The 18024-nt window shown below is 36.0% G+C and overlaps 1 protein-coding gene across 4 annotated transcripts in view; it reads right to left on the reverse strand.

Moving 5' to 3' along the window:
• Window positions 1-18024, reverse strand: part of AFG2A (AAA ATPase AFG2A) — a 362532-nt gene that overhangs the window by 339681 nt on the left and 4827 nt on the right. For all 4 annotated transcript variants that reach the window (XM_040474516.1, XM_040474509.1, XM_040474525.1 and 1 more), the window contains exons 2-9: window positions 17810-17931; window positions 16360-16517; window positions 12738-12796; window positions 11510-12148; window positions 10390-10519; window positions 10063-10119; window positions 7268-7391; window positions 4291-4546 (exon numbers count right to left, since the gene is read on the reverse strand). In XM_040474516.1, coding sequence (XP_040330450.1) covers window positions 4291-4546; window positions 7268-7391; window positions 10063-10119; window positions 10390-10519; window positions 11510-12148; window positions 12738-12796; window positions 16360-16517; window positions 17810-17931 — 1545 coding nt within the window. The remainder of the gene's footprint in view (window positions 1-4290; window positions 4547-7267; window positions 7392-10062; window positions 10120-10389; window positions 10520-11509; window positions 12149-12737; window positions 12797-16359; window positions 16518-17809; window positions 17932-18024) is intronic.

The following is an 18024-nucleotide window of genomic DNA, read 5'->3' on the forward strand; positions in this document are numbered from 1 at the left end:
CTCTCACTGTTCTCACAAATCTGGAAGTTAAAGTGCCTTACTTCCCAGCTATGCCAGTGGACATTCTCAAGCTGTCCACTTAAGCACAGTACAACTGGTGAATAATGAAAATGCCTCCTGAAAAGCACAGGTTTTAAATAAAATATAAAGTCCATAGCCAGAGCCACAGCTAAGAAAGCTTGTCAGTGGGAAGTCAAAAATGGACTGGAATTTTCAAGAAAATAGCAGCAGTTATTTAAGGATTCAAAGAACACTTTGTTTGCTGCTACTTATAAAGGTAGCAATAACCACATGGAGTTGTTTCCTCAGCACAGACAGGGATTTCTGAAGACAATAGAGGAGATGGGGAGATGAATCTCACAGGTGTTTAAAAACAAAACTGATTCAACTCTCAGGTTAATAAACATTTTTATTACTCAAGGGGAGTGGGGTGGTAATTAACTCTCATTAAGTCTCCCAGCTTTCACATACTCTTATCAGATCAAATACTTACTGAGCACTTACTATGTACCAGCAATTATTAACACTACCTCCAAATATTAAGGTATTATCTTGATTCTTTTTAAAAAAAAACAGTGATTCTAGGGGGTCCCTGGATAGCTCAGTCGGTTGGGCATCTGACTTCAGCTCAGGTCAAAATCTCACAGTTCATGGGTTTGAGCCCCGGGTGAGGCTCTGTGCTGACAGCTCAGAGCCTGGAGCCTGCTTCAAATTCTGTGTCTCGCTCTCTCTCTGCCCCTCTCCCACTCATGCTCTGTCCCTCTCTCTCTCTCTCTCTCTCTCAAAAATAAACATTAAATAAATTTTTTTAAATAAAAACAGTGATTCTAACTTTGTGTATAATTCTTTTTTTTAATTTTTTTTAACCTGTATTTATTTTTGAGAGAGAGAGAGAGAGCATGAAAAGGAGAGGGAGGCACAGAATCCAAAGCAGGCTCCAGGCTCTGAGGTGCCAGCACAGAGCCTGACGCGGGGCTTGAACTCACAAATTGCAAGATCATGACCTGAGCCAAAGTCAGTCCCTTAACTGACTGAGCCACCTGGTTGCCCCACTTTGAGTATAATTCTAAGGTCAATGTAATGATTGCAACTGCTTCTATTTGCCCCAGGAAACTACATGTTTGAAAAAAAAAAAAAGTTCAAACTTCCCTAGGTAGTAGTCATTTTAAAAGACTGAAACCCATTCAAATTATTTTCTAATAACCTCTAAATTTAGGTAGGAGACAACATTAAGTGTTCAATTCTTTTTATTTATAACTAAGTAGTTAAAATTTACCATACAGCTGGGTTTATTCTTCCTATGCTCAATATACACATTGTAATATATGGGAATACCCCTGGGTGTTCAATATGTGGGATACATTTATGCCTATTCTATAGCACTTGGAGTATAATTCTACTATTTTTAACGCTGAGTTTTAGAGCTGTTTTATCTTTCCTTCTGAGTTGTACTATTAGCCAAATTTATAATTTACTCATGCCAACCAAATCCATAGTCAGAAATTATAAAATTGTTTCAATGAGAAAATACAGTTAACTTCACAACTGACCTTAGTCTGCTTTGTGTTATTATTTCTAAGAACACCATAGGAGAAAGCCCCAACTAATCACTTAAGTTTCAGTTATTCAGACAAACAGGTACAAAAGAGAAGACAATAAAGGGCAGAAAGGCCAGACAGATGTATGAAGAAAGTAGTTAATGAGGCCAGGCCATATTTAGTGAGTAACTTGGTTATTTCTTTATTATTTTCCCCCTTCCTTTTTCTAATCCTTCCTATCCTTTCGTTGGTCCACCCCCCCCCCCGCCCCATTTCTTTGTTTTCCCTTTTACCTAGAGGATGTCATATTTACAAGGGCACTTAGATACCATCTACCACAACCCCCTCAATCTACAAATGGGGAAAACTAAGACTCAGATAAGGCAAAGAACTTGACCAAAGTCTGTCCAACCCTCAAAATCCATTTTCTACTATATCCCCTGTCTCTTTAGAAAAACGCGTTGCAAAAACATTCTAGTACACTGTTCTTAAACCTTATTCTGCTAGGTAAGGAATGATGCTACATAACACAACATACACTAGTATTTAAGGCAGTATACACAAAACCACATATTTTCCCTAAACTCTAATTATAATGCTAATCTTTTAAAAATTACTTTCTCATAAACCAATTCATTGCTAGATTGGAGGGAAAAAGACAAATTCAATACTTACAATTTGAAATTACTATTAAGTCACATTAACATAAGTTAATATTTATTTACTGTTTGTATGTACCACATATGTCCCACATACATACATACATACATATGTACATAACTTCAGGTTGGAGGCCCCTCTCCATCCCACCTTCTGACCCTTTCACAACTTTTTCATTTAAATGTATGAAACCTACATTTCATTTAAATGTAATGTCAGAACTCTCAAATCTTCTTGTCATTTTCCTGAAGTTCTTGGGGGTACCACACAGCCTACAAAAGCAGATGGTCCTATTTACATCTGTATGTATGTAAATTACATTATCACAATTCCCTTTAATGTCTCAGGACACAACTTAATTTCTGGACTATTCTAACTTGTGAAATTAAAACTTAAATCATATAACCACAGCATTCCTTTCCCCACAGGAGAAGTTACTACATTCTCCAAAGTTTTAGGAGTACATATACCACTGTGTTAAGTAGTTGTTCACAAATCCCTTTCCTTTATCATATTGTGTGTTTCTGGACAGCAAGAATCCCAGAACCTTCTAGAATGCATGAATGTATTAGAAAGTCAAAAAAAATGCTTGATAAAAGATACTGAAGAATGAATCCTCGTCGAGATGGGAAAGTCCAAAGCAATGCCTACATAGTAATTCAGACTCTTCATTATAACCTAATAGAATAAAGGAAGCAAAGTTATCCACACTGACACTTCTGCTTCTTGATCACTAGGGAATTCACTTCCATGACTACACCCACCATTTCTTGTGAAGCACAAGAAACTAGATAGAAAGGGATCTGTCCTAGACCATAATGTACCAAAAGAATGTTTAGTCTCCCCCAGTTGTGCATCCTCTATCATGGAAACTGTGACAATGATCAAATAGAATAAAAGCTGATTTTCTCCACCAAAAGTAAGATATTCAAGGACCCCTAAAAATCTCTTCCAAGTTTTCTTTTCCAACCTGTTTTGTTCTATATTCTCTTCCCTGCAATATTGAGCAAGATTAGAAAGATAAAAGGACTAATGGAAGGGTTTTAAAAGCCTAATACCTTAGATGTAAGTGTGAATCAATAATGTGAAAGTAAAAGTTACCATATTTCTATACTAAAACTCTAAAGTTCCAACTAAAAATTTAATTTCTTTCATTAGTATGTAAACGGGCTAAACTTTCTTTAAAACACCTTTTGAAAACGTTGGATCAGTCACAAACTGGAATCAGAGAGTACAACAAATGAAAAAATTCCTTCTAAAGTATAAAAGGATTTAGAAAACATATGCCCGCACAAGAAATGGGAATAAATTTAAGGAACCTAAGATTACTGGCACACCAGAGATGCCTTGAGGTATATGCCCAGCTTTTCGAGGTTACCAGAAAATAAACACAACCTCTTGAGACCAAAAAATAAACAAACAAAAGCAATAAAAAACTATTACATATTTTCTCAATATATTCTTATTTCAATACCTTATAAAAACTGCCCTGATTTGAATATTTTTCATAGTTAAAATTACTCTGAAAAATTACACAAATGTCAAAAGGTATTAAGGGCTTTCCAAGTAAATACAGTTATGCTATGGTAAAGTTCTTAGAGTCAAAGACTCAACTGATTAATAACAGCCCTTATACATTTTCAGACTTAAATAACACCATCACATACTCTGAGGCACAGAATTCCAGGTTTTGCTAAGTACTTTTTTGGCAATTCAAGAAATACAAAGCTTCACCATAAGGAAAATTTTGATCCTCCTGTAGGCACTTCTCCCTAATTTTCACAGCACAATATCAATAAATATTGTCATCATCAAAACTGCCATTAATGCATCTGATACTGTGTGTGTGTGTACATGTGTACTTAGGAAAAGTATAAAAGGATGTAGGCTGTAATAGTGGTTACCTTTAGAAGATTAAGCATGATTTTTATTTGTTTTCAACAGTTTTCTGATGTATCTAGTTTTCAATATATATATAATTAGAAATGATTACCTATTTCCATTAAGATATATGACATAAATTATCAGCATGTAAATAAACCAGCTTTATGAAGCCCATCAATACAGACTTACAGTAGCAAAGCACACTCACCTGCTTCATTACACAAAGCTTTCAAGTCTGCTCCAACGTACCCATGAGCACTATTTGCCAGCTGTAGCAGCTCAGCTTCAGTGAGCAAATGGGGTACAGTTCGAAGAAGTTTCTGGAGGATATCTAGCCGATCCTCAGCATTAGGAACTCCAATCTCAATCTCTTTATCAAATCGTCCAGGTCTTCGAAGTGCAGCATCTAACGCATGAGGGCGATTTGTGGCCCCAAGGACCAACACTTGTCCTTCACTTCCTTCCTAACAAAATGAGAATAAATATCATTACTTTTAAAAGTAATAAACATATTGGCACTGGCTCTGTAGATCAGATGAATCTAACTGTCCAGGCTGCTAAGTCCTACCCGTTACACTTTTATTACTCATCCCATATCTTCCTAAGTTCAGCCTAAATACTCCCTCACCTAGAAAGTTTTCCAATAATTACCTTTCCAACTATAGTAAGTGATGTCTCTCCCATTTTTAGCATCTAAACTTCACCATCTTCATGAATGGAGGGGCAGGGAGAGAGGGAAACACAATCCAAAGCAGGCTCCAGACCCTGAGCTGCCAGCACAGAGCCCAACACAGGGCTCAAACCTACGAACCATGAGATCATAACTGACCCGATGTCAGATGTTTAACCAACTGAGCCACCCAGGTGCCCCAGGAATGAAATTTAAAACAACAAATTATAAAAAACTAACATAATGATCAGCCACCTGTGAGGTTATCCAACACTCTATTCTGATGATACAGTATAATACAAGTTTAACTGAAACGTGATTGAAAGTAAGAAAACTCAACCTGTTCAATTGTACTGGATGTGCCAACAGAAAATGCATGGATTACAATAAAATCTATGAATTACGAATTTAGAAGATAAATACAGGCCCTTAAGCATTTTCACACTAAAACATCAGTGTCAGATGCTTCCAGTCCTGCCCATAGACAAGAACACCAGTCCAGAGTAGACTTACCCTAGCAGCAGAGAAAGCAGAATGACATAGTAATTAAGACCCTCCAACACAAAGCCTTCCATCTGATTTTATACTTCCCAAAAACTCTTCTAATTATAATACAGCTCTCCATACATATTTGTCTTCAAGATGAAAAGATTCAACCATAAACAAAGATATCTGGTTGGCTTAATGATGATATTCTTATTAGAAATAGACAAAATGGCATCCCAGTTTATGTATGTCTCTCGTGAGTGTTGCTATTGTGAGTCAATCCTCAGCCCTGCCACCTCCAACATACTAACATCACCGAACTCTCCAATTTTAAAGACGGAGAACCAAACCTGGGATGATCACACCTAGTTATTGCACCTAGACTGAGAACGAGGTGGTCATCCAGCTTCCTCCAGGTTCAACTCTTCTCTAATGTTACTCTTAAAATTGTAACGCATGTTAGCAAATAACAGACACTTAAAACCCAACCTTCACATTATTTTCACATGTTTAGTTTTTACCAACAAGTAGTAAAAACCAAAAAGTTCTAACAGTCCAGTTTTGCAATGTGCAAAAGGAGGACTTGGGACTACATGATTTCTAAAATTTCTTTTGGTTCTAACATGACTCTACAAAACGAGTTATTTATGTAAAAATCCTGCATAAGAAATGTATTCTGGTAAATGGCTGTCAGGAGTCTGAAAGAATTTTTCTTCATTCCTGCTTCTACATCTATGGATCTTCCTTTCACAAGCAGCACAGTCTTTATTAATTTGCAAGTGTATGCCCTATCAGAGAATCTATAGAGAGAATCTATAGATTCTATAGAATCTATCATGGGTAGCTTCTTTTTAAACCCTGCACAAACAGGGGCACCTGGGTGGCTCAGTTGGTTAAGCGTCTGACTCTTGGTTTCGGTTCAGAACATGATCTCACAATCCGTGAGTTCAAGCCCCATGTCCAGCTCCACACTGAAAGCACAGAGCCCGCTTGGGGTTTTTCTCTCCCTCTCTCTGACCTCCCCAGCTTGCGCTCTCTCCCTCTCTCTCTTGCGCTCTCTCTCTCTCTCTCTTCAAAAATAAACATAAAAAAATTTTTTTAATTAAAAAAAATTTAAATGTTGCACATATTTTTCCATTATTCTTTATTTCCTTTCTACTGTCAAACTTAAAGCCCCAAAAGAATCAATTTGTACATGAGTATTCAAGACTTAATTATGAGATTTCTTAGAAAATCCTCTAAAATATATCTAAATCTTCTTTACTGATTTTTGTTTCTGTTTTTTATTTTATTAAAATAATTTTTTCAATGTTTATTTATTTATTTTTTTAATTTTTTTTAACGTTTATTTATTTTTGAGACAGAGAGAGACAGAGCATGAATGGGGGAGGGTCAGAGAGAGAGGGAGACACAGAATCTGAAACAGGCTCCAGGCTCTGAGCCATCAGCACAGAGCCCGACGTGGGGCTGGAACTCATGGACCATGAGATCATGACCTGAGCCAAAGTCGGACACTCAACCAACTGAGCCACCCAGGCGCCCCTGTGTTTATTTATTTTTGAAAAAGAAAGACAGAGCACGAGTGGGGGCAGGGCAGAGACGGAGAGGGAGACAGAATCCAAAACAGGCTCCAGGCTCTGAGCTGTCAGCACAAAGCCCAACGTAGGGCTTGAACACGTGACCAGTGAGATCATGACCTGAGCCAAAGTCACAGGCTTAACCGACTGAGCCACCCAGGCACCCCGCTTCCAGTTTTTAAGTTAATATCATTTATTATAAAAGAAATCCATCATTGTATATTATTTTATACGGTAAAAAATACAGTGCAGGTATACTATCCTAGAAGTTACTAAGATTTCTGCTGAAGAAAATTATTTTAGGGGCCTTTCCTCTAGTTTTTATGGCTAATATTTTTCCCTATCCTAGAATACCCCAAAACTCAGACATATTTGTTAGTTTTTGCTACTACATACATATTATTAAGAGGCAACCCTTTCCTACACAGAATCAATACTGGTGCTATACTTACTGAACCAATACCATCCATCAGTGTTAACAGTGATGCTACCACTCTTTTTTCCACTTCATTCTGAGCCCCTTCTCTTTTAGGACAAAGTGCATCCAGCTCATCAATAAAAATAATTGATGGGTGCCTGAAAAAAACAAGTAAAATGAATTCTTTAATATACATATGATTTTTAAATTTGATACAATCCATTCCAATTACAAAACTAAAAGGGAGTACTCTTAAATTCTTAACTGAAATGCACATGCAAAAGAATGAAACTTACACCATACACAAAAATAAATTCAAAAATGAATTAAAAACCTAAATGTGAGATGTGAAACCATAAAAACCCTAGGAGAGAGCACAGGCAGTAATTTCTCTGACATTGGCCAGAAAAGCATTTTTCTAGATACGTCTCCTAAGGCAAGGGGGAAAAAAAAAACCTATTGGGAATACATCAAAATAAAAAGCTTTTGCATAGCAAACTAAATAATTAACAAAACTAAAAGGCAATCCTACTAAATGGGAGAAGATACTTTCAATGACATATCCTATAAAGGGTTACTATCCAAAACATAAGAAGAACTGATATACCTCAACATCCAAAATACAAATAATCCAACTAAAAATGGGCAAAATACATGAACGTACATTTCTCCAAAGAAGGTATACAGATTGCCAACAGACACATAAAAGATGCTCAACATTACTTATCATGAGGAAAATGCAAATCAAAACTACAATGAGATATCACCTCCCACTGGTCAGACTGGCTAAAATAAAAAACACAAGAAACAACAAGCGTTGGTGTGGATGTGGAGAAAAAGGAACCCTCATGCCTTATGCTGGTGGGAATGCAAACTGGTGCAGTCACTGTGGAGGTTCCTCAAAAAGTTAAAAACAGAACTACCCTACAATCCAGCAATCACACTACTGGGTATTTACCAAAAAAATACAAAAATACTCATTCAAAGGTATGTATGCACCCCTATGTTTATAGTAGCATTATTTACAATAGCCAAATTATGGAAGTAGCCCAAGTGTCCATCAATAAATGAGTGGATAAAGAAGATGTGGTATTAATACACAATGGAATATTATTCAGCCATAAAAAGAATGAGATCTTGCCATTTGCAATGACACGGATGGAGCTACAAAATATAATACTAAGTAAAATAAGTCAGTAAGAGAAAGACAAATACCATATTATTTCACTTACCCTTGAATTTAAGAAACAAAACAAATGAGCAAGGAAAAAAAAATAGAGTGAGAGAGGGTGAGAAAGAGGGAGACAAGCTAAAAAACAGACTTTTAAATATAGAGAACAACTGATGATTACCAGAGGGATGGGTGAAATAGGTGATGGGGATTAAGGAGGACAATCATCCTGATGAGCAATGGGTGATATATGGAATTGCTGAATCACTATATTGTACATCTGAAACTAATATAATACTGCAAACTATACTGGAATTAAAATAAAAAACTAAAAAAAGGAAATTTAATGAATCAAATTTAGGGCTTTAATTAATAATATTAAGACAAAGGCAATAGGATGAAAAACCTTAGATTAATTGTTCTAACACATCTGAACTCAATAAAAAGAAGACTATTGAGAATAGTCTACTACTCATGAGTCTATACCCAAACAGAAGTTGACTGCTAATGCCCAATAAATTGTTATGATTGCAACAATTCAGAAGATGAGGCCAGAGATGTCCCTTGAAGCAGGTGTAAATTCCAAGGAATAGAAATTCCAATAAACACTAAAAAAAGTCGGGGGGGGGGTGGTGCCTGGGGGCTCAGTCAGTTGAGCATCCAACTTCAGCTCAGGTCATGATCTCAAGGTTTGTGGGTTCAACCCCTGCATCAGGCTCTGTGCTGACAGCTCAGAGCCTGGAGCCTGCTTGGATTCTGTGTCTCCCTCACTCTCTGCCTCTCCCCGACTCGCAGTGTCTCTCTCAAAAATAAATAAACATTAAAAAAAGAAAGAAATTCCAAATGCTCACCCTCTCTTTTTTTTTTTTAGCCTATTAAAAAAAGAACTCTCAAGATGATGAGTTCTCCCATAAAACGATGTGAATTCTCTCACAATAGAAAGCTTCAACTTCCAGGAACATAACAACAAAAACATACTACATAATAAGGTACACCACTGGTTCTCAAATTTTTAGTATTGGGACAACCAACTACTTTTTTCATCTGCTGTCTCTGGGAAAAAAAACTTTAAATATGAAAGTTCCTTTGACAAGTGTAGAATTATGGTAAGTTAAAAACCAAAACAGTGGTAGAGACAGCCTTATTACAAATAACATTACATTAGACCATGTTATAGACCACACTCTTACACTCAATGCAATGCAATAGGTAGCCTAAACTGAGGAATAATCAAAGCGAACTGTTTCTAAAGAGCAACATATTTGTCTCTTTGAAGCAAACTATAATAAAAAAAAATTAAGCATAAAGGGCTACTATGATACAATCTACTAAGGCAACTAGATAAACTGGATATGCCTAAGTACTCTAGATATTCTAAAGAAAGAAAATCATACATTTATATGCTCAAGCAAAATCACCTGACCTACCATCTGTTTTAATTCTCCTACTTTATGTAATGCAGTAACTCACTTATCAAACTTTCAAGGCAATATTAGATAAAAATACATTAAATACAACTTCATTAGATTTACAATCATTGCTAGTGCTATTGGTATTATTTTTGTACTGTTCTTTCATGTTTCATATAGTGTTAGTAAGTGTACTTTGATTACAATATCCTTGACTACTAATTACAAACATCTAAATGTAAAGAATACCGTAGAGTGGCTTCAGCAAATATCTGACGTAGCCTTGCTTCTGTCTCCCCATAGAATCTGTAACAAATAAAATACATTTAAGGACCAACTTTTAGTGTTTTTAAAGTTTTGTCTTTAAAAGTTCATCTGACTTTTCAAATATTTCCAGAATACTTAAAACTACTTTCAAAAATTATTTTCAAAACTTAATTTTTATACACAATTAAAAGCAAATTTAAAGTATTTCAACATATGAATATCCAGAGGGAATGCTATGCAGTCATTTTTTTGAAACACATTTAAGAAGTATTTAATAAAACTCTTTATTCTATTGAATTATGCACCTACTTGCTTATAATTTCAGGACCATTAATTACAGAAACATAGGCTCCGACTTCATTAGCAACAGCCCTAGCAATCATGGTCTTCCCAGTACCTGGAGGGCCATAGAGTAACACTCCTCTAGGTGGAGGAATTCCTAGAAGAAAAAGAAGACTGTATTGAACATTACTAGGTTTCTTGTGTTATCATATGATTGCAAACATGAGTTGTAAATTTACCTTGTATCACAAAACTAAAGTAAGAGTCAGACCTTCTGACCCTGCCCCTTCCCCTCAAAATGTATTAACTGGCCCAAACACTGATCTCCAGAAATGATTTTTTCTCTCTCAGTAGACCCAACCAGGCCAGGCACACTGGTGAAAAACTGGCTGGACATCCACAAAATTGCTATGTCCCATCCCACACAGCACAGTTCAATAATCAGAACACAAAGCTCAGACAAGAACAAGGACATCCAAAACAAGCCATCAATCTTAATTTTCATCCAACTAGCCAACTTAGACTATATAAAGATTACTAGCAAAGTGTCAATCCAAGGGTTCATTCCATATTTATATATAGACTCATGAAAAAGGAAAAGGCAGAGAAAGAGATGGTAGGCATCAAATACATGCAGAGGATCTGGGCAATTACCATAGAGAGGAATCCCTGAGTTTCCTAGGAGCCAATCACTCCCTTAACCACTTGCTTAAATGCAAATAGATCTGCACACAGCTACATTTCCTAACAAAGAAATTTTACCCAACATATTTGAATGTTTGGTTTACTTCTTTGGTCATTGCAGCTCATCTAGAATGACAAGATACCAATTCTAGATCAAATACAAACAATTGTGGAAGTATGCAATTAGAAGATACAAGGCTGCAACTAACTCACATTACAATCTAAAGAGATAAAGCATGAAAAAAAGCTCACAATTTAACCGGCATCTCCCAAAGCAACTCACACCTCCTACCATACCTACTACTCAGGAAAAAAAAAAACAAGAAAAGAAAGTGAACAATTATTTAGTATATGTGCTGCCGAAGCGAGCACAGAAAGTGAACAATTATTTAAATGGAATGAGCCAACTGCTTTTTAGTTCGAATTTAATACTTCTGGGTGCAATACACTGAAGGAATCATACCGTAACTCTTGAAAAGTTCAGGCTGCTTGAGAGGCAATTCAATTATTTCTCTAATTGTTTTCAGCTGACTATTTAAGCCTCCTATCATGTCGTAAGTTACTTTGAATTGGTTGTCTTGCTCTTCTGAATTTGTACAAATCTTTGTAAAATTCACTCTCGTTGTTGAAGAAATAAAATAAAAAGTATCAGTGTTGTGCTTTGTTCCCACATAGGCTGACTTTAGCAATCTCTCTTCATTAACAAGTTGCTCATTTCCTCCTTTGGCCAATTCAAAACTACATTTAAGTCCTGTGATCTCTGCTAGTTCAAGTCCACTGTTGTCCCTAGGAATCTGTGTAACATCTGAAAAAATGTCACTAGCTTCATTTATCATTCTGTCATCTACTGGTTTGCAAGGAGTACTGCTTGATGTTGGATCCCGAGGCTCTTCCAGATCTAACTGGCTCAGCTGTAAGGCTACATCCAGGGTACTGGTGTCTATGTTGGACTGTTCACAGGCCATTCCTTGAGCATCAGTGTCATTCTGAGGCCTTCTCAATATCATGCCATCTGTCCCTTTCACTCTCAACACTTGCAACTTGCATGGTCGTCCATAGAATGTACAATACAAAAAGTTGCCTGGTAAAACAATCTTGCCATCTAGAAAATAATTTTTTAAAAATATATGTTAGCATAACTTTTACCCATTTAATGTTTAAATAGCAATTTATTCCATCTATTAATAAAACTACTGAAAGACTAATCATATTAATAATTGCCATAAAAAAGAGACAACTTAATATTCCCATTTGATAGAGCACTATCTAGAGACAGAAGGACAAGATAACTCTTTACAATCTTCCACACTCAATACATCTAGAATCCTATCAACTCGTCAACACATAGCCAGGCATTCCATATCTAATAATAAACTCACCTAAAATGGCACACCTGCCTGATACTCCAAGGTAACATTTCTCATAGTAAAGACCAAGAGCTCAAGGGTTAAAAGTTTCAGTTCTAACACTGACTTTGTCCGTAAACAAATCATGTATTCTCTCTACTGCTCAACTACCAATCAATTGAGAAAAAAATCCCTATCTCTAAAGGACATTAATTCATTGAGAAGAACATTCTCCACACTGTTGAAGATAACTATGATCTATATAAGACTTCAAAGACACATTACTTTATTTACTGCTACCTTGCTTCTTACAATTTAAAAAACTATTTAAAATACGGCTCTCACCTAGTTTTCTCAGAAGACAACCAGTCAGTTGTTCTTCATTAATATCCACATTTTGGTCACTATAAAGGGCAGGGGAAATAGAAATCAGCATCAAGTCCACCAGAAACTAAAACGTAATATAAAATTACATATACATAGTTGTAATGCAGACCTAGTCACCTGGAAATGGTTTATACAATACTGGAATGATTTATGCTTTTCAGATATTTCTTATAGCTATGAAAAGATGATTTGCAACTTGGTGTCCTAATGACCTAAATCAATGTTCTTCAAAATATAGAGTACTATCCATTAGTGGATCATGAAATCATTTCAGTCAATCTCATCCAGCATTTTTTTAATAGAATACAAAATGTCAAAAGTACATCACACATAGAAAGGGTAAATACTGCTTAGAAAAGCATTACTTTCTTATACATACATTCATACACATCTATATACTCATGTATACAGGTACACACGTGAGTACATGCGTGCACCATATTTGTGGATGTATACATATACTAGATCACAATGAAATGTATTTTTCATTGTGTGTCATAGCCAACATTTGAAAAACACTGATCTAAATTAACCATCCCTTTTCTGAAATTGCCTAGCTTGGAGAAAGGCTTTTACTCATAGATTACTTCACTTCCGTTCTATAATTTAGAATTTATCTTTCTGGAAAATTAAGTCCTTATAGGACATTACCTGAAGAGGTACAAATAAGAAAAAGGGAGAGTAATGGTCTAATGGAATTTTATTCTGGAGAAAGGGCATGCCTACAGAAAAATGAGAATCCTTTCTTCCAGCTAATGATTGTTTTTCAGAAAGGTTGCTTGAGTATAGGAAGTAGGTACATCTAAAAATCTGGTGAAGAAACATGTTCTTGGGCAGTTCTCAGAATAGGTGCATTTTTCCTTATTCCCCACATGTAAGTAGCCCATACCAGCAGAGGAGGCTACGGTTGTGAGGTTGTCCAGAGATCGGTGGAAAAGTGATAGGTTAGCTCAAGAAGAGGTATATTAGCAGACCCATCTGGTCCAAATCTAAGCCTTGTTCTCCAATCAGTTTATCAGCAACAAACGAAACCAATAGTGTCAACTTCATTATTTGCAGATTCACCCACCTGCTACAATTTATTTGTAACCCCAAAATCAATACTAAAAGAGCTTGCCTAGTCATTCACGGACATGTGTAGAGCAGGCAAAACGATGGAGTCACTAAACACTTTCCTAGCTGAGGTTGAAAAAGAACTCTTGTTTTCATTCTTCCAGAGACAACAAGAAGATGGCAGAGATGGTAGGAGGCAGTGCAGTGTACAGCAGAAAGTGCAGCTCGTGGGTGAGCTGGAGATTTGAATCCTAACTGGTATCTGTCAGTGAGGTGGCCTCCGGCAAGTCACTCAACATTTCTGAACTACCACTTCTCTTTTATAAAACAAAGAAGTGAAAATCTATCAGAATGAGTTGTTTTGGGATTATAATGTATGGTAAGATATGTATATGTATATATTTATACTAAATATAGTAACATTATTAGCATATGCTATTATATATAACATACGTTAAATATTTAAAACTAAATATGTAACATTAAATATAAATATATACATACATTGCTAATACAGTACTCACAGCAACTTTATAGAACATACTTAGCACTAAGAATGAGAATCGACTGTGTATTCTTACAGAGAGAAAAAAAAGAACAAGGGGGAAATTTCAAATCAAATGTATATATAAACTACACGGGAAATTGTATCTCCTTAAATGCTTAAATTCACTTCTGTTGATAGAACTCTGAAACCAGTTACATTTAAATCATTTCTATTTATTAAACTCTGAATAGAAGATATTCACAAACGAGTATAAGAATGGTAAAAATACTAAGTTTTGCTTTTAAAAAATGAATAGGTGCAGATAAAATTACTTCCACTAGAAGGAGCTCTAACCTTACTAATAAAATTTTTCAGAAGCAAACGAAGGGTATGATCCACAGATTAAAATTACTGATTTATCTTACTTGAAATTAAGTTTCTTGTCTAAGCTCTGCTGCCACATTTAAAACACAAGATTTTTTAATAAAATTGTAAAAACGAAGCTGCCATTTAAACACATACAGTCCCTGTATAGTAGGTTATCGTCATCACCTAAGACTGCTGCGCCCTCAAGAGGTCACACTAGCTAGATCATCAAAAATCCAATCAACTGATGCCTGCAACCTGCAGCACTGTCTCAAAACACTCTAAAGATAAATACCATTTAATCTGTGCAGAACTACTACCTAACCCATAAAATAATGGGTAAGTTACTTCTCACCCAGGCCATTTCCTCATCTTTAAAAAAAAAATTTTTTTTTAATGTTTGTTTATTTCTGAGACAGAGACAAAGTGTGAGAGGGGGAAGGACAGAGAGAGAGGGAGACAGAATCAGAAGCAGGCTCCAGGCTCTGAGCTGTCAGCACAGAGCCCGATGCAGGGCTCGAACTCACAAACCGTGAGATCATGACCTGAGCCAAAGTCTGTCGCTCAACTGACTGAGCCACCCAGGCTCCCCTCCTCATCTTTAATAATGGGATAAATATGGGCACCTTGTAGGATGTTCAGAGTATTAAATGAGAGAAGAAAAGGTGTGTATGCATGTGTGTGCTAGTACACAGCTGGTGCACAACACATGCTGAGTTTTCCTTTCCTCTCTTCCTTTTATTTTACTGTTTGCTAAAATATTATTAAGTTCTCTGAAAAATGTTTCCTGGTTTATAAGAAAAAAAAATATGCTAATGCTCAAGCTTGAAATCTACAAAACTATCAAAAGAGAAGAAAACATTTTAAAATCAAACTAACGACTGGAAAACGTTTTGTGATTCTTGCAAACAGAATATCCAAGACGACTGGTGATATACTTTAACTGCATTGATAAGGTGATTCAAACAATTAGTCTTTGATGAGGGACTTTCAAAATCTAATAAATATAACTGTTTTATTAGATTGAATAATCAATGAGTTAAAATATATAATCAGGTACTTTGCTTGAACAGTCTTGATTAAAACTTATTTCTTGCCTATTCACGGTAATCTACTCCCTCCTTTACAACATCTCTGATTACACTGCGATCCAAGATGAAAACTACTGTGGAACATACATTGGTAATAATTCCTCTCACCAAAAAAATCAGGGCAGACTCTAATCACACGGCAATACAGTCTCTAGTCCATACATTAAGTAGCACTCATCTAGCTTGTACTGTCTAATACAGTAGAACACTAGCCACTCGCCACGTGTGGCTATTGAGCACTTAAATGTGGCTAGTCCAAATTGAGGTGTGCTGGCAAGTTTAACATACACAGTGGATTTTTTAAGACTTAGTTTGAAAAACAGAATGGAAAATAACTTATTAACAGTTTTTTATAGTTATTACAAGTTAAAATAAAATTTTACAATTGGTGTAATACTAAATATTAATATTGAAATAATGACTAACTTACATATTAAATAAAATATTTCACCAACTTGATTTTCCTTCTTAAAAGTGGCTACCAGAAAATGCAAAATTATATATGTGGTTCACATTTGTGATTCTTGTTCTATTTCTGCTGGGCAGCACTCATTTAGATTGTCACCAAAGAAAAGCACCAAACCTGAGTGTCACATCCATTTCCTCAGCCTGAAGCACAGCACCCAATAGAGGCTGGACTTGAATGGCATCACCAACGCTCACGCCCACATTCTTTTGCGCCATTTCACTCAGGCCAACCTTGCCTCCAGGAAATCCTGCCACAGGCCAGGCCGTATAGACCTGCCCAGAACACAGGAAATAAAAATATGAGAAAATAAATATTCATAGAAAATCATTAATTTATAAGGCAGAAAACTAAGCACAACTAAGTATATGGATCTGCAAAACACAGTCCTCACCCCCAAAGGACTTAGAATCTGACACAAGGTACAAAAAATTTTATTTATTTATTTATTTACTTACTTATTTACTTTTTTTTGAGAGAGAGAGAGAGCACAAGTAGGGAAGGGGCAGGGAGAGAGGGGAGCAGAAGATCAGAAGCGGGTTCTGTGCTGACAGCAGCGAGCTCAATGCAGGGCTCAAACTCACGAGCTGTGAGATCATGACCTGAGCCAAAGTCAGATGCTCAACCAACTGAGCCACCCACATGCCCCCAAAAAACTTTTTAAATAAGTACTTAATTATGTCTTTTTGTGAAGATTAGGAATGATACCATGGTGAAATCGGTAGAAGATTTGAAAGGTAATTTACAAAAAAGAGACAAAGGCATTAACATGCAATAAGAAAATGGGAAAAAATACTAAAGACAAGCTAACTGTAAGCCTGGCACATAAACTTCATCCAGGAAGTAGTGAAGGAGCTGGCACAAGAGCTTCATGGGAACCTGAATCTCATTAGACTTAAATGTTAATGAAGAGAAGTGAAGATTTCCAGCTCCAGATAGTGGTCTGAGCTCACATATTTATAGTCTCCACAAAACACAGTGAAGAACTTTTTTTCTTTTTCTTTTTTAAGAATAATGAAAAGAATGAGAACTGTGCCATCAGCACCTAATAGATTTCAAATCATTTTCAGAGGACGCCACTGGATGAGAGAACACTGACTAATCAAGCAGCAGAAGACATAGCAGAGGCAGAGGCCGGCAGCAGGAAAGACCAACCTGGCAAAAATGATCCTGGAAAAGGTTCTGGGTTTCGAGCCTCAAATATAATGAATAACAATAAGAACAAACAGCTGAAAACAGGAAAAGTAATCACATATTTGTGATGACACTCATATTTGAGAGGACACTCATACTCCCAAACAACATTTCTATGAAGAAATACAATTAACAAACTGGAGGAGACAGGGCTGCTAGTGTGTGTCACCACCTTGGGAGAAAAGGCCTCTGTCTATATTATGACATTTAGAGGCTACTATTGACAGGGTAGTCATAGATATCAAAGGAAGGAAAAGTTTATACAGATGTGAGGGTCATTTAAAATATAGTTTTTCATTTATTACTTTGTTGAAAACTAAAATAAAAAATGTCACAAATCTTTCTAAACTAAGGAAATGAAAAACACTCTTACCTCTTGTTTTCCATCCAAACTGGTAAGCAACACTGGTCGACCTATACATATATTTGCAGATTTCATAGTGTTGAGTCCAAGTTGAACAAGGGAATTTTGGAATGTTTTAGGAACTCTGTCATCTACCAAAAAGGGGAAGAAAATTATTTTCATACTATTTTATAACTACTGAAATTAAAGCCTGCTTTCTGTTGGGAGTAAATTAAAATCTTCTA

Source organism: Herpailurus yagouaroundi, unplaced genomic scaffold (assembly GCF_014898765.1).
Source record: "Herpailurus yagouaroundi ecotype Mexico unplaced genomic scaffold, PumYag 28, whole genome shotgun sequence".
Classification (NCBI taxonomy): domain Eukaryota; kingdom Metazoa; phylum Chordata; class Mammalia; order Carnivora; family Felidae; genus Herpailurus; species Herpailurus yagouaroundi.